The 20,633-nt window shown below is 47.3% G+C and overlaps 1 protein-coding gene across 1 annotated transcript in view; it reads left to right on the top strand.

Annotated features, from left to right (window-relative positions):
- Positions 1-20,633, top strand: part of LOC149355447 (uncharacterized) — a 97,669-nt gene that overhangs the window by 20,373 nt on the left and 56,663 nt on the right. The window contains exons 3-4 of the mRNA XM_089576116.1: positions 3,301-3,425; positions 6,909-7,009. Of these exons, the coding sequence (XP_089432242.1) occupies positions 3,301-3,425; positions 6,909-7,009 (226 nt within the window). The remainder of the gene's footprint in view (positions 1-3,300; positions 3,426-6,908; positions 7,010-20,633) is intronic.

Here is a 20,633-nt window from a genome sequence, read left to right on the forward strand (position 1 = left end):
CCTACCTGCAGATAAACGCAACGTCACGGTAATTCTTCAGCGCTCTTTGTACTGGGAAAAAACGGAAGCGCTGCTGTAGGACGGGAGTACCTATCGCCTACCAAAAGACCCCACGTCAAAGGTGCAGAACTCTCTTCAGAAAATGCTTGCAAAAATCTACGAGGTCTTTCCACCATTCATGAAACCCTGTACTACCAGCTACTATGTACGAACGACTCGGCATTCGCCATATGCGGGCTTCCAAGGATTCATAAAGAAGGCAGCTCTCTAAGCCCAATAGTAGACTTCAGGAGGTCTGCTGTGCACTCGCTGTTGCAGTACCTCCACAGTGTTTCGGCTTCACCGCTTGGAAAGACAAACGAACGTTAAGAATTCGTCCGATTTTATCAACAAGGTAAAAGCCATTGTTCCTTAATAAAAAGACATGCTTTTTTCATTCGATGTCTGCTCGCTGTTTACCAGCGTACCGGCTAATCTGACCGTTCAAGCTTGCAGGCAACGTCTCGAAGATGAGGACTCATGGCAAGATCGGACCCCTTTCGACGCAGCAGAGCTATGCGAGCTATTGCGCTTCTGTCTCGCTAACACCTATGTTACATATAATGACAAATTTTACCAAGAGATTTTGGGCACAGCAATGGAAGCATCCATCTCGGTCACAGCCACAAACAGCACGAATGGAAGTCATCGAAAACAAAACCATAACCGCTTTCCAGCCGCGAACAAAAATATTCCTAAGGTACGTGGACGACTGCTTCTGTGTCCTAGAGCACAAGCACATGTCCCTTTTTTTCAACCACCTGAATGCCATTGAAACCTCAATCAAGTTCACTGTTGAGGAAGAAACCAACGGCTGCCTCCCAATTCTGGACATCAGTTGTGCGCATTCATTCTTACCACGCACAATATCTGACTGGAACACTCTGCCTTCACATATCGCAACCACCACTGATCCTGATAAATATTTTAAACTTATATCTTCAATAACTACTGCTTAACTCTTCGCATACATTGTTATTTTATTTGTTCATGGCTTCCTTTTTTGCAGGGTTTGTGACTAAAAAGATTCATTGTATTAGTGTTCTGTTTGTATAAATTTTAATAATGCAGTAATCTTCGTTCTTTTGCCGCGCTCCCATTCTTTTGATTCTTTTGCTTACTTATATGTCATGCAAAGTGTCTTATTTGTGCTTTTGATTGATTCTTTTGCTTACTTATTTCATCCAGTGTGTTTTATTTGTGCTTTTGTTGTTTGTTTTATATTTGTGGTTTTTCTTTTATTCTGTTCAATTGCCTGTGCCCCCCCCCCCCTATGTAATACCCTCTCGAGGGCCTTTAGGGGTATTCTGTATAAATAAATAAATAAAACCCATGCACCGACTGTCCTTGTATTTAATGTTTACCGCAAACCTACGCACTCTGGAAGATACTTAAATTTCAGTTCTGTCCACCCAGTCACCCACAAGCGGTCTGTAGTTATCTCTCTGATCAACCGTGCCAGACAGGTCTGCAGTGAGACGCCAATCTAAACAGCGAAATGGAAAGAATAAAGTCCGATCTGCGAAGAAACGGCTACCCTCTTTCCTTTTTCAGGAACACCGAAAGAAGTATGCAAGCAAAACAGTCTGTCTCCGAATTAAGCAAGAGCACGGAAAAACCAAAAGAAAAACGAGCTCCTGTCCCATACCTAGCGGGAATTAGCGAGGCGCTTACACGTATTTTCCGCAAGCATGGCGTCAGCATCGGACACGTCCCCGCTGGCAAGGCGCGAACAGAACTCGTGAAAGTAAAGGACAAGCTCCCTCGTCAAAGATATCTAGGCGTTTTGCACGAAATGACTGCGCCGATTGCTCATCAATATATATTGGTGAGACAAAGGACACCAGGAGACGCCTGAAAAGTAACCGAAAACTGAAACCGAAAAGTAACAACTAACGCCATGGTCGAGAATTTATTTATTTTATTTATACAAGTACCTGCTGCGCCCAGGGGCATTATAGCAGGGGGGGACAATAACAGTAAACATATACCTAAAATGAGCATGTCACAAATAATAAAAATAAACAATAAGCACATTTGTCTGAAATAAAATAGAACGCATCACTGAAATGTCAGTCCGAGAAAACAAGTTTTGAAAGGGTGGAAAGACTTTACGACAGATTGGCCGCCAGGAAAGACTGAAAATGTTTATCTGTTTTACATTGTTCTATGCTCTTGGGAAGCCTATTCCAATGTGAAGAAGTATGAGGAAAAAAGAATTACGAAACACATCAGTTCGACATCGCGGTACAAGAACTTTCAAGTTATGATCGCGCTGTTCAGAGAAAAAATGTGGATGTAGAATGTACAAGCTCTTGTTTATTCCCGTGAGATCAGAGTATATTTGGAAACAAAAGTTCTAATTTTGCGGTTAGTCTCCGGTGAGCCAGTGTTTTCCACCTAAGGTTTTCTTTAACTAATGTGATGCTACTACGGAAGTTACAGTTGCCAGAAACAAACCTGGCAGCGCGGTTTCGGATACGTTCAAGTTTTTCCACAAGATAAGAGCTTTGAGAATGTGCAAGAAACAGACCACTAGGTTAACTGTGATTAAGTAAAGGTATTGACAATAAAAAAGAATGCATCAGCATGGCAGAATCTTGAGTCCCTTATCGTACAGACATCGTCTAACACACTAAACAGGAACGAAGGAACTCTTCATCCTATCTATGTTAAATCATTAAAAACGCTGCTGGGTGATAAAAAAGAGCGGGTCCATGGGCCGGTTGCTTCATAGTGAACAAGGAAGCCGTAGTGCTCTCGAAACGTCGAAGTTTTCTTCTTTATTGATCTTGGCCAGTGACCAGTACTCCTCATCGCTATGATACCTGACCAGACGGTATGGTGTCAAATCCTCGACTACAGGCTGCAAAACCCCGTTACTTCCTGGCGGACAAAAGTTAGCCTAGCATATGCGTTGCCTTACGACTGTATGCTCATGAGCAGGTGTGTCATTAGAAAGAAAAATAAAAAATGAAAAATAAAAAATCGAAAGGAAATAAGAAACTGTTTTTGAATTGTACGCAGGTAAGTAGTCTTAAGTGACCTCCGTAATTTATTCTCGTTGCTACTCTATCATTTTTCTGCAATCAGACGGAGCCCTGGGAACCAAATCAGCAGCTATGCACGTTAGACAGACGAGATGATTGATGTACATACACAAAACCAATCAGCGGTATCCGCCCAATCGCTCTTTTCAGATCACGCCTGTATGCCTGGTGGGTTAACTTGACTAATATGTCTGCTCCCTTCCGTCCGCAGTCACGCCACCTGAAGGAGGGCAGATCGCGCATGGGAGAAGCGAAGCAACGCTGGCTCGAATTGATGATGAATCACCTCAGAAGGGACGTGATGCTGACATCCAGCAGCAGGCCACGGGCTCCGAGGTAAGCGTCTGGTTCGTTTAAGGTAGCGCTAACAACCAAGTATTACAACCAAGTGGACAACCAAGTATTACGAAGTAAAACAGCGCACACCTCACGAAGGACAGAGAAAGGGAAGACGAGACACTGGCGCTGACTCTACCACTGAAGTTTTATTGTTCTTCCACCTCGATAAATATACACCAACACAACAAGAAGAACAAAGTCTGATAGGCAGACATTGGAACCAGAAATCAGGCACGCGAACCATGACCCCTCAGCTCCCGCTAGGAAACATAACTCCTTACCTAAAAGGGCCATGAGAGGATCACGGCGCTATTTAGGTTCGCGATTTATTAGGCATCAGCGATTTCTCGGTTGGTTTTGTGACCGCACCTGCGCAGCACGCTGGTGTCTCTAAACTCAGGTGTGCATTTAGTGTGTCCCCAGTGAACATCCAGACGAGCTGAAATCCGCTGTGTCACATTGCGGTTGCGCTCTAATAATCGTTTATTAAGACATCAGCCGGTTTGCCCTACGCATGGATGGGAATCGAATACACGACGCCTTCAGTACAAGAAACGAACCGCTCGCAATGGTTTTTTGGTGCGACCGACGTATACCCGCCTTATTTCATTCATGCGCTTGCACAGACTTGACAAGCTATCCGAAACCGAGAGAAGAACGTCTATTCCGTCCCTTCCTCCTGACTTTCTCAAGTTGTGTGAAATCCCGCGTACGCAGCGAATGATAGCGATCTTTTTCTGCTTGTCTCGTATTTGCGTGTCTTTTTTGTTCTTAACAAGGCCGCAGCCGCTTAAGATAAGAGCGTCGCAGATATCCAGCCAGCGCTATTCGGCGCGTCTGGTTTAAAAAGCTGTCTTCCAGCTTGTGGTTGCAAAATTTTGTGAGCATTGCTGAAGGACGCTTTAATCATGCTGCGCTTAAAAAACTTCAAGTGTACTGAATCAAAAGGTAGATGAGGTTTATTTGCCCGAGGCTCTAAGGCCCAGCGCACATGATTGTAGTTAAAATATAGTACTATTTCTAAAAATCGTGTGAAACCATTGATTAGCAGTTCGTGGGTTGCAATCAAAGGGCTCAGAATGCTTGTCACCCACGAACTGCCAACTAATGATTTCATACGGTTTTTAGAAATAGGACTATATTTTAACTACAATCGTGTGCTGGGCCTTTGAGCCTCGGGCAAATAAACCTCTTCTACCTTTTGATTCAGTACACTCGAAGTTTGTTAAGCGCAGCATGATTAAAGCATGCTTCAGCAATGCTCACAAAATTTTGCAACCACAAGCTGGAAGATAGCTTTTTAAACCAGACGCGCCGAATAGCGCTGGCTGGATATCCGCGACGCTCTTATCTTCAGCGGCTGCGGCCTTGTTAAGAACAAAAAAGACACGCAAATACGAGACAAGCAGAAAAAGATCGCTATCATTCGCTGCGTACGCGGGATTTCACAGAACTTAAGAAAGTCAGAAGGAAGGGACGGAATAGACGTTCTTCTCTCGGTTCCGGATAGCTTGTCAAGTCTGTGCAAGCGCATGAATGAAATAAGGCGAGTATACGTCGGTCGCACCAAAAAACCATTGCGAGCGGTTCGTTTCTTGTACTGAAGGCGTCGTGTATTCGATTCCCATCCATACGTAGGGCAAACCGGCTGATGTCTTAATAAAGGATTATCAGAGCGCAACCGCAATGTGACAGAGCGGATTTCAGCTCGTGTAGGTGTTCACTGGCGACACTCTAAATGCACATCTGAGTTTAGAGACACCAGCGTGCTGCGCAGGTGCGGGGACAAAACCGCGCGAGATATCACTGAGGCCTAATAAATCGCGAGCCTAAAGAACGCGGTGATCCTTTCATGTCCCTTCTGGGTTTCCTAGCGGGAGCTGAGGGGTAATGGTTCGCCTGCTCGAATTCTGATTACAATGTCTGCCTATCAGGCTTTGTTCTTCTTGTTGTTTCGGTGTATATTTATCAAGGTGTAAGAACAATAAAATTTCAGTGGTAATCAGCGCCAGTGTCTCGTCTTCCCTTTCTCTGTCCTCTGAAGAACGAACTAAAGATATGTAATTGAAATATTACGACGCACAAGAAGAGGTAACTTTGCTCAGGAGCGTAACTTTACTATGTTGCACAACGAAAACGTATTTTGTACATATAAAATGCCCAGAATATGCATATTCTTCAGACAGCCATTAAATACGCCACAAATGCGCCACTGTCTTGTGCGCTGAACTGAAATACCGTATTTTTTGGAATCCAGAGCACGGACTAGCATGTCTAAAATTTTTAGTTTCGTCCATTGCGTATCATCTACATATTATGGCTGTACAAATTTTTCTTGTCAAAATTGCACATTATAGTACGATATATCCCCCTGTTTCTCGCTATAGCGGTGGTCTTTGCCTTCAAACTTGCTTTCTTCGGCTTCCATCGACATTGTGCAGTTGACTGGTTTTTGCGTGCTTACTGGCGTCTTCCTTTCGAATAATGTCGTTTGTACGACTTGTGACTACAATGACACTAAAGCACATCTTTGGTTTTATCTAAAGCACATCTCCGGTCTTAAGATACTGTCTTTCACAACGCACGTTCTAGTGGGTGTTTAGAAACACGTGATATAATACAGTGAAATCATGCAGTCGAAGCAAGTCGGGTGCCTTTGAAACGAGCGGTTACTACTATGTGTCTTCTTGGCCCTAACGCATTTAATTCTAGTTCAGGTGGTCCTCGCATGCTTTATAGAAGCTGCGAAAGATCCTGTAATATTTTTTCTCGCCAAGAACTGTGTCCTGCTGATGCTACACTTGCTGAGAATAGTATTCCAGAAATTCTTGAGAAATGACACAAAACGCCTGAGCATAGAGTGACGGGGTCTCTGTTCCTCGAGAGAAAGCAATTCCGGTATTAGTGAATTGTGATCACAGAAGAAAATCACTGGGCTAAAATGCACATCAATGTAGTTGCATAAATATAACAGGGTCAAGAAATGGTTAGAAAAAAGCATTGTGTATTGCCGCGTTTGAGAGCAATAACAGGTGGTAGGAGGGGGTCGTCCGATCATGTTGGTGTTTTAGTTGTTGAAATGTATTCTCTCATTTGTGAATAGTATTCGGCGGTCGGTAAATGGTATTTGGAATAAAGAAACCAAAGTTTAGAAGCGCAGTCTCTTGAGCAATTCGTATGGTTTTTTACGGATAGTTTTATTTGCTGATGCTCACGCTTTCGTTACAGCTGTTCTTCAAAATAAAACTGGACAGATGGGTGCCTAGGTATCGAATACATCCACTGCAACACGAAGGCCTCCACCAGCCTCCTCCAACGAACCCGGTCCCGCACGAGCCAGCTTAGATTTATTGCTCTTATATTTCCATGTTTTATTGCGCTTTTATATACTGCAGAGACTATCACGTAAATGACCTAGCAGCCTTTGCTGCATCGTTGAAAGCGAGAGAAACTGGCATTCGCACCTTCTTCCTTCTCCAGCTGCCAAGCGCACCTGACGGGGAAGCCGTTGAAAGTAAAGACAAGGCTCCCAGCCTATTCAAGAAGGTTGACAAGATTGCAGAGCTTGAAGATGACCTGAGGTGGGTGAGATTTTGCCGCTTTAGCTGCCGCGCTACACGTGAAGGCGTGCTATTGTCGAGAGCATACACTGCCGAGCTTTTAGCCTGCATCGCCCAGTACGTCGACGAAGCGCCCTTAGGAGAGTGTGTGCGAGTCCTGGTGCTGCGAAAAGCCACGCGTCTAGCTGCCGATCTGAAGAGTGCACGCTTCCCTCTAGAATAGACGCGAGCTTGTTTCTGCGCATCGCAGAGCGTTGAATTGCTCTAAAGCCGTTAAATGCAGTTGGATCGCCGCCGGCGCGTTGCAGGTCGTAGTGAGTGCGACTGTATACGCCTTGGCTTAACCGTCACGAATTATTACCGCAAACGATAGCCTTCGTGATTCAGCAGCTACCACCACGAGCAATTTTGCGGACGAAAACAGATGAAGAATCGATACGCCGCAAACATGGCACAGGCGAGCGAGAGGCATTTCTCTGAAAGGTCCAGATTACTCCTGCAGTTGTACAGAAAGCAGTGCGTGCAGCAATACTTTGATTGGAGCTAGTTGGTTGTAGCTTGACATGTTTACGCAAAAAGCGTACTGGCGCTAAAAAAAACGGAGATAACACACACAACAATACATGTTTACGCAAAAAGCGTACTGGCGCTAAAAAACGGAGAAAACACACACAACAAGTATATGTTGTTGTGTGTGTTGTCTCCGTTTTTTAGACCCAGAACGCTTTTTGCGTAAACATGTCAGTGCGTGCACTTCTTCTGTTGGGAGATGAAGGGCTGTGAGTCTCGACTTTGCAGGATTATGCAATTGAGTGTTCGTTCGGACAAACAAGCAGCCGTGTGCGAATGTGAGGAACGGCTTCCATGTTTTTCTAATATTCACTGTGCAGGAGCAGCTGTTTCTCGTGTTGAGTCGTTAAAGGCGGTTTCTGTGCATTTATGACAGCGAGGCGCCCTCGCGTGCCATTCTAAATATGCCGTGGCTGCAGCGACTGGCTCTGAAATGTCAGTGCCCGGTGGCTGTGGCCTTGTCGTTTTTCCTTTAGCGACAGATCTTAAAGCTGAGCCTTGCTTGGCCTCAACGGTGTCCCACAAAATGGCGTCACTACTCCGTCTCCCACGCGCCCTAATTTCGTCCTGGCGCTAATGCACTCCAGCAGGTTCTGGTTTTCGTGTTCCGAGATAAGAATACGGACCGTTTCATTTGCGGATACGTGGAGGATCGCGTTAAAGAAATCGGGAAAATAAAATTTTTTACAATGGTGCCGTAACAAGCGGTCTTACTGTGCTCTAGCGATCTTGAAGCATTGGTCGCAGCCGTGGTACGGTCTGTACAAGATTGATCTTGCACGCATGCATTGACACGCGAGCCCGCAGGCAGGCAAATGCTGCTTCACTTGCTTCTGTGATGGTCGTGCCCCACAATCTGTCACAAAACCCATTAAAAGCTGTTTTTGTTGGGAAACTGCGCAGCACAGCACACGAAAAGGCGCACTGATCCTGCCGTCCCTTTTTCGCACGCTCTCCCCACGACTGTATTAAAGGGACACTCAGGAGAAATTGAAGTTGGCTTGTATCCATAAATTACCCGCTCATGATTACAAAAACGCCACTCATACTGACAACAAAGCTCTTGTAAGGTAGAAAAGAGCAAGAACCAAAATAGAGGTATCGCCGCCACAGGCCTAACTCGCAAGTACAAGCGTGATGGCGTCATGGGACAAGACAGTGTTGCTAGAACGAATGGTTCTAGCAACACTGACCCACGAGAGGCCACGAATCACTGAGGCTGACAAACGAAGGTTGCGCGGTTGAATACTGAAGTAAGTTTTGTTTTGAAACCAATAGTGCGCTTTTGTCACACAAGGAAGACCGACAAAAGACAACCTCAATGTTGTAAGCGAAGAAAATCAATACTCAGCGGCGCCACAGGCGGCCAGATGAGTTTCGGTATATCACGGCGCTTCCCGTCTATGCGCTCTGCAAGCCCGCGTGGTTTTGACGCGCCTCGATTTACAAGCGCGGAACAGCAGAGGAACTCCAAGTGCCGCTCCGAATGATAGTTAACTTTTGAAGGAGCCTGTTAAGGTTGGTCAGATGATCATCACGGTCGATGAAAAACTATGATGGCACAATTTTCGGTTATCGTGCAAAGCAATTTGCATTGTAAAGAGCACCTTGAGTCTTCGTACGCTCGCCCGGCGAAACGTTCCCGGTTGTGCCAGTCAACTTCCAACTACTTGACGCTCTGTGGGGCTGAGGTCGCTGAAGAGCAGGCCGAAGTTATTAAACACTTTTAGCGTACCGTGTACCGTGTTCCCGTTACTGGTACCTGAGTTCCGGGAGCTCGCGCGCAGCCAATGCATGCGCAAATCTCCTTGACGTCGCCAGATGACGCCACGCACCCGGCAGCTAGCTCTCTAGGCAGCTACTAAAGCCCCTCAATGAAAAGTAGCGAAAAGCTTTGAACTTTCCGACACTCCTCCTCTCCTAGCGCGCCACCGGGTAATCGAGCCTCTCATTGGCTGAGGCGCCGTGGTCACTTGTTAACGCACGCTTTTTGGCTCCGCAGCAGACGCCGGCGCCATTGCCGGAGCTTCGTTTCCTTTTGCAACACGGCTTTGGCGGGAGTGTTTCCCCAGCTTTGACGGTGTCTACGCGCTGCGGCGACGCCTTGCTTTTGTTGCTCTTGCGGGTGCAACAGCCGAGGAGGCAGTGGGAAAGGTTTTTCGTCATTCCGTCCACAAAAAGCAATGCGGCTCGCCGAAAGGTTTGGCTGCATAGGATCGGCCGGGAAAGCATTGATAATAAGCTGGATTCCCGTGTTTACGATGCGAGTGCCGCTGTTGAGTTGTCAGTCGCGTTTTTTTTTTCTGAGGATTTGGTGTAAAGCGCGAGCGACTACAGTGTTTCTTCGCGCTTAATGCCGTCTGGCATGGTTTTAGATTCGTAGCGCTGTCGGACTAAATCCTTGCGGAGTATCTCATAGTTAGAAGCGAAGTCCTCTTCACGCGAGCAGATGCGCTTAAATCTCAGAGCCTGGCTATATGGTATTCCTTTCTTGCAATGTTTTACGTGACTACTTTCAAAATGCAAGTGTTGGTGCCTGTCCCTTGGCTTGCTGAACACGGTTCCTGAAGCTTGTCACCTCCGTGTTCAGGATGCCAACAGACAGGCACCAATACTTGCATTTTGAAAGTAGCCACGTAAACATTGCAAGAAAGGAGTACCATATAGCCAGGCTCTGAGATTTAAGCGCATCTGCTCGCGTGAAGAGGACTTCGTTTCTAACTGTGAGATACTCCGCAAGGATTTAGTCCGACAGCGCTACCCGATGTCTATCATTGACGATGCCTTGGAAAAAGCTGCAGCACAAGACCGCCGTACAATGCTAACCAACCAAACCTAAATAGCACCAAGACTGCGCAGACAAACTACCCAACTAATCTGATATTAACCTACTCTCCATCAGCACCGAATGTTAATCCTATTCTCACAAAGCATCACAACATTCTCCTTCAGAGCGACAAAATGAAGCGCTTGCTTCCCGAAGCCCCCCATGTCGTATATCGGAGGGCAAGAAATATCAAAGATGCCGTAACCTCCTCGAAACTAGGCAACGGTGAAGTCTCAGGGTGCACCCCTTGCAATAAAGAGCGCTGTAAACTCTGTCCAATGATAAATAAGGTCACAGAAGCTCACAGCACAGTGTCGTCTTTCTCATTCAAAATTCGAGGAGATTTCAACTGTGACACCAGAAACGTAGTCTACCTTCTCGAGTGCGGTGTGTGCCGTGCTCAGTATATTGGGCAAACTGAAACTCCTTTCCGATTGAGAATAAATAACCACAGAGCATACATACGATGACTGCCAGATCTGCCTCTTTCAAAACACGTAACGACAAAAGGCCATCCGTTTGCAAGGTTCAAGGCCACCATACTGCAATCTGGCTTCCAGACGCATTACGACAGGGAAGCGTGTGAATCATATCTAATATTTAAATTTAGCACCTTGTCTGCTGGTATTAATGAAAGCCCTGGCAAACTCTCCTGCCTTTCCGGCTAAATCTTCCTGCAATGTTTTGTTTGTTTTTCTTTTCCTTGTGAACTATTTTGCATCCAAAATATTGTGTCTTAAATCCATTATGATGACAGTTGCGTAACGATTTGTTCTGTATCTAACTTTCATTTCTACTCGAGGTACTGACATTATTTTTGTTGTGATTAAGCACGAATTCTGTGACGCTCGTCTCTCATGTGTATTCATCCCATTATTATCGTTTGGTTGTTGCTGATCACTACGTTTGGGTAAACTTTGTTTCTTAGGACATTTTTTCTGCTCTTGAACTGTATTTTTTGTGCGCCTCTATTATTTCGCGTGGCATTTGTATTTATTCTAATAATGTTGTGTTAAGTCTAAGCGGTGTTCCCTGGGATGAAATTTGTCTTTTTGGTACACTTTCTAACACTCTGCTGCTGTCTTTAACTTCATTTTTGGGCTTATATACATTTCCCCACATATCCCCTCCTAAAAAATGCGACAACAGCGACACAGTTTTGTGTGTATTCTGTGTATTCTGTGCATTCATGTCACCTCTTATGGCCATCTTATGGCCATCTTTTGGCCATCGCAGTGTCAATTTTTGTATTTATTTATTCTTTTATCCTTTTTTTCTCTCCTGCAAACGAGGAACCTTCCCATGTGGTCACCATATGCGAACCTCATCTGGCTTTCGGGGCTCACGTGTCACCGTGTGGAGACACTTAGCGCAGCCGCAACCTGTGCGTCCTCCTGCTATCTTCTAAAGTCGCGCGGGGCCACACAGACGTGGCTAGAAGCCATACTGACGCACACAATTGGCAGGCACTTCCCTTCTTTTGTTAACCACCCCCACGTTTTTTCCCTCCTCCGAACTAGTCGCGTGCCCGCCCATGCCCGCCTCCCTCTTTCACCTCTTTCAAGCCGCGCCTTTGCTGGACCAACTTGGCGTTTGGGTTTCCTGTCTCGGCTGTGTTCCTGTTTTCCCTTTGATTTTTTCTCATTTCTTTCATTTTGTATCTTTTTTTGTTTACTGATATTTTTCTTTTTCAAGCCCTCTGTGTACCATGTTCACTGCTATAAGAAGATGCGTCCGTCCGTGCACTGTATGATCATTCTTGAAAAAGACCAGTGTCTAGTCGAAACGTTGAATAAATCTGTTAAGTTTTTCAATGTGACTTCCCTAACTTATATTTTTAGTCAGTTCCCTTGAAGATTTTGTTATCCCTTATGTATATATATATATATATATATATATATATATATATATATATATAGGAAATGGGAATGAGGGGCTCGTTATAAATATGAAAGCAGCCAACAGCCACAGAAACCAAGGGGCACAGGGAATTTTAAATTAATTTCTTTATTTTATTACTGAATATGTTATCGCTTAAAGCTAATTGATTAGAAAACCAGAAGAAAAAACAACCACATGCCGCCGGTGGGATCCGAACCCACGACCTCCGAATTACGCGTCCGGTGCTCTACCGCTGAGCTACGGCGAGGGCTGTGAGATCTTATGCTTTCGGGGATATTTATGTTTACAAATAACCTAACCTCGAGAGTGTTCATCAGCGCCACCCACGTGGGTGGCGCTGATGAACACACGTTACAAGAGACACTACTATTCGTTCTCGTTTTTAAGGTTTATTTCGCCAACAGTTTCGGGAACCGTATTCCCTTCATCAGGGCAGGTTTACAATTTGAGTTCAGTCAATACAAGGAGACAGTCCGAGCGAGAAGGTATAATCCCCGCCCTCGCGACAAACGATAATGAGAGCAGGCGACCGTATAGGAGATCACATATCAGGTCTCACAGCGGTCACGGCTGAATAAGACATAGAAACAGGAGTGAATTGGAAAAGTACATATGAAATGACTAATGTGGCTGTAGCCTTGCTGGCGAAATGAACATTCTCTGCCTCGCCAGCGCTTTAGCAGCGAAGTGGCGAGGAGCGGAGAGCACTGCAGAGCGGGTGGGGCGGAGATTGCCGCATTTTTTGGCGCTTTGCGCCCTCCCGCAAGCGCGCGGTTTTAGAATGGCGCGAGAAATCGCCCAAATTAGTGGAGCCACTACAACGAGAGTAATCGCATTTTTTACTGATATGGCCACTAATAACGGCCGGCTACAAATCTCGTAATTGCAACCAGGTGCCTATCGGGAATAGAGAAAATACTGTTCGAATTTATTTAATCACTGCAGTAGTTAACGCGATTAGCCCGTTTTTTTCACGTCCGCCAACTCTGGTATTACTATGCGGCAAAACGGTTTCCTTTACCTCAAGAACCCTAGTTTTGAAAATTAGAGGCGGACTTCCCTGAAACACCTGGTTTACAAGGTGTTTCACTCAAGATTTTACACAATTCTTAAAAGTAGGCTTTTTCAGTTACAAGAGTGCTTTTTTCGGCATAGCACTGTCAGCGGTGTAGTACAACTGAATACAGCTAAGACGTGCTAACTAGCGAGCTGGTTAACTCATATTGAATAGTGAACTTTTTAACTACTACCGTAAGGCTCCTTAATTACTGAGAGGCGTGTAGCCCACCCTCCAGTGTACGCACGTCGTCCTAATGGCCAAAATTTGTTTCGCCACAGCGCCGCGGGCCACCGCGTTTTCGAAATTACTTGAGGTGGGCTACAGGCCTGTCCGTAATTAAAGAGCCTGGTAGCCATAGTTAAAAAGTTAACTATTTAAAGATTGTTAACCAGCCTGCTAGTTAGCACGTCTTAGCCGTATTCCGATGTACTGCACCGCTGTCCATGCTGCGCCGGAAAAACCACTCTTCTAACTCAAAAAGCCTTTGCTTTAAATTGTTTAAAGCCTTAGGTGAAGCACCGTGTACATATACTATAAGACAATGAGCAACTAGAGGAACATATGTTATAGCGAATTTTGCATGGCGACCGCAGTCGGCCGCATGCATAGTTGTGACCTTGTGGTGAAGCGTGAGCACTGACAAGACCGAGCCTTGCGTAAAGCCGAGTGCGACCGTCATAGCGTGGCCGAAACAAGCCCCAGCATCAGCTTCTTGCTAACTTATTCGTGTCAGGCCACAAGTTCGGCCGTATAGCAACATCTATATCACAGCTATGTGTTTTGTATGAGTACTAGAGGAGATTTTAAGGCGAAAGTCTTTAATGCCTAATCGTTGTCGACAGAAGGTTGTCAGCAGAAGCTTGTCAGCAGAGGTGTCACGCTTTTGACGGGTGTCCACTGAGATACGTCAGACAGTTACTGCGTAATTTCCTTTCCTCAAATACAATTTTCATTCCCTTCATTACGGCCCCTCTTTCTCTTTCTTCTTTAACTCCCTCTTCCTCTCTTTCTATACTGTGCGGTTCAAGTGTCCACCTAGATGACAGAGAATTACTACGCCATTTCCTTTCCCCAAAAAGCACTGCGTTCAGAGGGCAAGGCATCGCGCCTAACGGGTGGTGGCGTTCTCTGGGCTCCCGGCAGCGCTAGCACACGCTCTCGCGTTCCACAGCGCAATTAATTTATTTAGTCATTAATCAGTAATCAGCCATTAGTTAGTAATATATAATTACTTAGTAATTAGTCATCAATTATGTGTGACGTCATCCAGTGGTGACGTCACCAGTGCCACAGAGGCAGTCAAAGTGATGCGGAAAACGTTTTCGCCTCTACGCACTTTCGACAGTCAAACTGCCCCCCCCCCCACACACATTTTTTTGTTTAATTGTTTTGTCTAAAGTTTGTACAGCAGATACAAATTTTTTGGTTTTACATGCCCTCTTACTAAACTTCGCTATCGAATTTCTTCAAGGAGGTACAGTTTTCAAGCAAAAAGAAGGCTTGCCCTTCGGCGCCCCTCGTAGTAGTGTTTATGAATCCCGAGCTTCCAGAGTAAACTGGGACGAATACTGAGAGAGCACAAGGACCTGAGAAGTCGTGCTTTATTCGATACTTTGCCCATTGCTTTTTAGCCTGCACGGAGAATCTGCTTAAGCTTTTTCATAGCTCCGACGATAGCCGACATTAAAGCAGCGCTGACAAGTAGATGATTACTCCTTTTATTTCCTCTAGGCCATTTCCCACAGTAGAGGAACATGAATCACACTCAGAATTATGAATTCGGTTTCATTTATGATTTTTCGTAACGTCGCTAGGTTTAAATACTCAAAATGAACAAAAAAATGGCACTATGTGTTAGTTACTAAACGGTTTGAAATGTCTCAGAGAGCATGATCTCATGAACACAATGCAGCCCCAAAGACCAGTGCGCTAGTAGCGCCTTAGTGCAAGACGGCCGCTGCTTGTTTCTCTTCTGAATATACTTAAGTTCCCTATCACACACGAATGAGGTATGCCTTATCTAAAAATCGAGCTATTACAACATTTCTTCCGTTCAGAGACCAATTGTGAGCAGGCGCAAGACAGGGGAATGCACGCACAGCTGCGCGTGAAAAAGATAAGCACCTTTAACCGTCTGGAGGAATCCCACCAAGCGGCGCTTCGGCTTTCGAACACGCTTGGAGCAACAGTGCCTGGCTGTTCCCGTGTTTGCCATGAGAGGAGGTCAGCAGGAAGCAGCCTTTATGAAGCTCCACTGCGCTGACTCGCGTTGTACATGGCCTTCCTTTGTAGCGATGTGCTCATATTTATTAATGTTTTACCGTGACCAAACCTTTCATAAAAAAAAGGTGGGAAAAATAATCATTCAGACGCCATCGTTGTCTGCCCTTAGAGCAAGGAAAAGCAACAGCCTGGCACTATCGTTAACGGCGGATTGTTCAACCGCAGCGCCGCACTTTGTCATTTCGCCGCCTCAGTGACCAGTAACTTGCATTTTTTAATCGGCCTTGCACGTAGCTTCCTTCTGTTAATACCGATACCGTACGCGCACAAATATCTGTTTTCAGTGTTATTAAATGGCTATATTCAGTTGTGACTAGCTATGCTTCCCCTTGCTGGGGCGTCAAAAAAAAGTAGAATGTGCAAATATTGTTCCCAGTCCTACCTTCTATGTGTTTATCACAGCCGTTTACTTTATTCCGAAACATGGCAAACAGCCGCGGCCTCAGTACGCGCATCAGTTACTGGATGATGATGATTAATTATTCATTTGCCTACGCTGAGGAAGTCTGAACAATAGTTGCACATCAACCCAATGTGCGCGATGTTACGGCCCAACAGTGGGTGCACAGAAGTTAGGTGCAACGTTCTTAAAACAGCCTCGCGTCGCTTATGAACCGAAGGTAACCAAACCGCACTCTGGTCATAACTAAAACAGAATGACCATTTGAGCCCGTAGGCCACAAGCAGCACAGTAGGCGGAAAGGTCTCATTTCCGTATGCTAACTAAAAGGTCTCAGTTCCGTATACTAACGGAACCGCATTATACGGAATGAATCATTTGCGTGATGCGAGGTGCTCAACACGACAGTGTACAACCGCCGAAGTAAAACGCATTGAACCATAACGAGTGTGCATGGGGCACACCAAAAATTATATAAGGAACTGCTAAAAAAAGATTGTAGCAAGATTTCCGGGGAAATAGCCTAAGGACACCTAGCCAAAATGCCGGTCCGAGCTTCGGTCATCAACCCAGCGATCTCGCGCCGGGCGCTAGCGGTGCGGCTGCCGCCGCTGCTCATCTTCCTCTTTAAAATCATCCCCGGATGAAGGCGAAGCCATCCTGGCGAGTCAGGGAGACAACAATACACATTGGTCATAGTACGGCTTCAGGCGTGACACGTGAACAGTCTCGCGGCTACGTCGGCGTTGATCTGTGGCGGTTGTCACGGGGTCGACAATGTAGTTGACTGGGGAAGTGCGCTCTACGATGTGGTAAGGTCCGTGGTATTTGGGGAGAAGTTTGAAGGAAAGGCCGGGTGTGGTAGACGGCACGCGAAGCCAGACGAGAGAGCCCGGTAGAAAACTGGCAGCGGTGTGGCTTGTGTTGAAAGGGAATTTTTGACGCCCCTGCTCGCCGGATGTTAACGACCGAGCGAGCTAACGGCACTCCTCGGCATGCTTGGAAGCCTCCGAAATAGTGGTACACTCATACTCGTCGGGCCGGTAAGGAAGTGCAGTGTCGAGCGGTAAGGAAGGTTCTCGCCCGTAGAGGAGGAAAAACGGCGAGAAGCCGGTGGTCTGCGTGGCTGTGTTGCAGGCGTAGGTTATGAACGGCAGTATCCGGTCCCAGTCGGAGTGGTCGGAAGACACGTACATCGACAGCATATCGCCCAAAGTGCGGTTAAACCGTTCCGTCAAACCGTTAGTCTGAGGATGGTAGGCCGTGGCGGTATGGTGAGTGATCTTACACTGTTTCAGAAGGGATTACACGACCTCGGACAGAAAGACTCTCCCACGGTCGCTCAGCAGTTCCCCGGGCGCTCCGTGGCGAAGAATGAAGTGATGCAAGATGAAAGAGACAACGTGTGTTGCCGTAGCTGCAGGAAGAGCCGCGGTTTCGGCGTAACGCGTGAGGTGGTCGACGGCTACAATAACCCTGCGGTTGCCAGAAGCAGTGTAAGGAAGGGGGCCGTAAAGGTCAATCCCAACTCGGTCAAAAGGACGGGATGGGCAAGGGAGAGGTTGCATCAGGCCAACTGAGTGGTGAGGAGCCAGCTTGCGACGTTGACAGTCAGGGCACGAGTGGACGTATTTGCGGACGTAGGTGAACATACCGCGTCAATAATAGCAGAGACGGAGTCGCGTGTATGTTTTAAAGGCACCGGCATGAGCAGACTGCGGGTTATTGTGAAACAGGGCGCAGAATGCCGACCGCAGATGGGCAGGGACGATAAGCAACCACTTGCTGCCGGTAGAGACGTAGTTGCGGCGGTACAGGACACCATCACGAATGGCAGAGTATGCAGTCAGGCGGCGTAGGGTGCCGCCGAGGAATTTGAGAGAAAACGTACAAGCGAAGATATCCAGGGGTCCTTTTGTTGCTCGCTTCCCATGGTATATGTTGGAAACGACAGCTAAGCGCAACCGACTGTCGAGTGGCAGACAACGTCTGGCAGCAGTGGAGAGCGGGACAAAGCGTCGGCGTCGTTGTTTCCGGCCGGAGCGATAGATGACACGGATATCATATTCTTGTAGGCGTATTGCCCAGCGAGCGAGGCGGCCTGTAGGGTCTTTCAAGGAGGCCAGCCAGCACAGGGAATGATGGTCCGTGACGATATCGAAAGGGCGGCCTAAACGTAAGGGTGAAACTTTCCGATCGCCCAAACAATGACCAAGCATTCCTTCTCAGTTACTGAGTAGTTGGATTCCGGTTTTTTCAGTGCACGGCTCGCGTAGGCAACGACATACTCGGGAAATCCGGGTTTACGTTGCTTAAAGACAGCACCGAGGCCAACGCCACTGGCATCGGTGTGAATTTCAGTGGGAGCAGAGGGGTTGAAGTGTCGTAAAATGGCGGCCGCTGTGAGCAGCCGGCGTAAGGTGATGAAGGCGTCGTCGCAGTCAGGTGGCCAACCGGACAGGTCGTTGGCGCCCCGAAGAAGGTTCGTAAGTGGCGCGATGATAGAGGCAAAATTTCGGACGAAACGTCGGAAGTAAGAACACAGGCCAAGAAAGCTGCGAAGTTCCTTCAGAGTCGACGGCTTGGGGAACTCAGCGACGGCACGAAGTTTGGCTGGGTCAGGAAGCACGCCTTCCTTAGAGACGACGTGACCTAAAATTGTCAGTTGGCAGGCGCCAAAGCGACACTTTTTGAGATTAAGTTGGAGCCCCGCGGCAGTTAAACATGTCAACACGTGCTCCAAGCGCTGAAGGTGCTTCTCAAAATCAGGCGCGAGGACGACAATATCGTCTAAGTAGCACAGGCATGTTGTCCACTTCAGGCCGCGTAAAATGGAGTCCATCATTCGCTCGAAAGTCGCTGGGGCATTACAGAGGCCGAAAGGCATGACGGTAAATTCGTGCAGGCCATCTGGTGTAACAAAAGCCGCCTTGGCACGATCAGCCTCCGCGAGAGGGGCCTGCCAATACCCCGAACGCAGGTCTAAAGATGAAAAGAATTCCGTGCCCTGGAGGCAGTCAAGGGCGTCATCGATTCGCGGCAGCGGGCAAACGTCTTTGCGGGTGATCTTGTTAAGTCGCCGATAATCGATGCAAAACCCTATTGTGTCATCTTTTTTCTTCACTAGAACGACAGGAGAGGCCCACTGACTACTGGATAGTTGAATGACGCCTCGCTGAAGCATGTCGTTCACTGAGTGTTGACAATCTGGCGTTCGGCTGCCGAAACTCGGTACGGGGCGTTGCCGAAGCGGCAAGTGGGCTCCGGTGTCGATCACGTGGGTCACGGTAGACGTGCGGCCGAGTCGGTTTTGAGCTACGTCGAAAGAAGAGCGAAACTGGCTCAGTAGGTGAAGAAGTCGGGCGCGTTGTGGTGTGGCAAGACTAGCGTCGACGGAATCAGCAAAGGCGTCGTCTTTGGCCAAAGCGGGAGATGCGGGCAAAATAAGAGAATTAGTAGAAATAGAAGATTATTCGACGCAATGTTCGGGTTCGAGCAAAGAGTCGACGGGCTCAATATGGCCAAGGCATTCGCCACAAAGAAATATGCAGGGGCTCAAAAAAGAGTTCGAGATCAGGATGAGGCTGCAGCCGTCTTGAACAGTGAGCACAGCGAATGGCAGAGGCATACCATGTCGAGAGATGAAGACGTCGGATGGTGCAAAGACGACGGCGCCGTGAGATGCAGTGAGGCAGGAGACAGGAACAGATGAGCATGAAGGAATCTCGATGTCGTCAGCCACAGACAGTTTGCCCCACGAAGAGGACGTATCAGGCGAGGCAGCACTGCACGGAAGAAGTTCGAGCTCGGCACGAGCGCAGTCGTTGAGGGCCTCATATTGGGAGAGAAAGTCCCAACCTAATATAATGTCATGCGAGCACGATGAGAGAACGACGAATTCGACAGTATATAAAGAACCGTGAATAATGACCCTTGCTGTGCAGGCGGCCAAAGCCGAGATTCGCTGCGCATTAACTGTATGAAGCGAAAATCTGGATAACGGCGTCGTCACTTTGCGAAGTTTGCGGCACAGTTTCTCATTCATCACAGAAACAGCAGCGCCAGTATCGACAAGCGCCAAGGCGCTGTGGCCCTCCACAGAAACGTCGAGCACATTCGCTGGGGACAAACGAGGCCTTAAACTTGCCGCCGAATACGCAGTTCTTGCCTCGGGAACTGCGGTAACAGTTTTCCTGGCGCATAGGTAGGGGAACGAGGACGCAGTGGCGAAACAGGGCGGCGCCGCGGGGATGGCGAACGGCGGCAAGAATACGGGCGGCGATCGGAGGCATCAAGCTAGAGGTACTGGGATCGAACCCAGCACCTCCACCAAACTGTAGCAGGAGTTCCGGGGAAAGAGCCTAAGGACAGCTAGCCGAAATGCCGGTCCGAGCTTCGGTCATCAACCCAGCGATCTCGTGCCGCGTGCAGGCGGTGCGGCTGCCGCCGCTGCTCATCTTCCTCTTTACAAGATAAACAAACACAAACCAGGGGACACAAATGAACAAATCCATTGGAAAGCGCATGTAGCACCGAGTCATAATCTCTTTCGCGCTATCCTCTCGCGTTGCTGTCAATGCGTCTTAAGTATCACGATCTACTT

The sequence above is a fragment of the Amblyomma mixtum genome, chromosome 3 (genome assembly GCF_055824585.1).
Source record: "Amblyomma mixtum isolate Tamu chromosome 3, ASM5582458v1, whole genome shotgun sequence".
Taxonomy (NCBI): Eukaryota; Metazoa; Arthropoda; class Arachnida; order Ixodida; family Ixodidae; genus Amblyomma; species Amblyomma mixtum.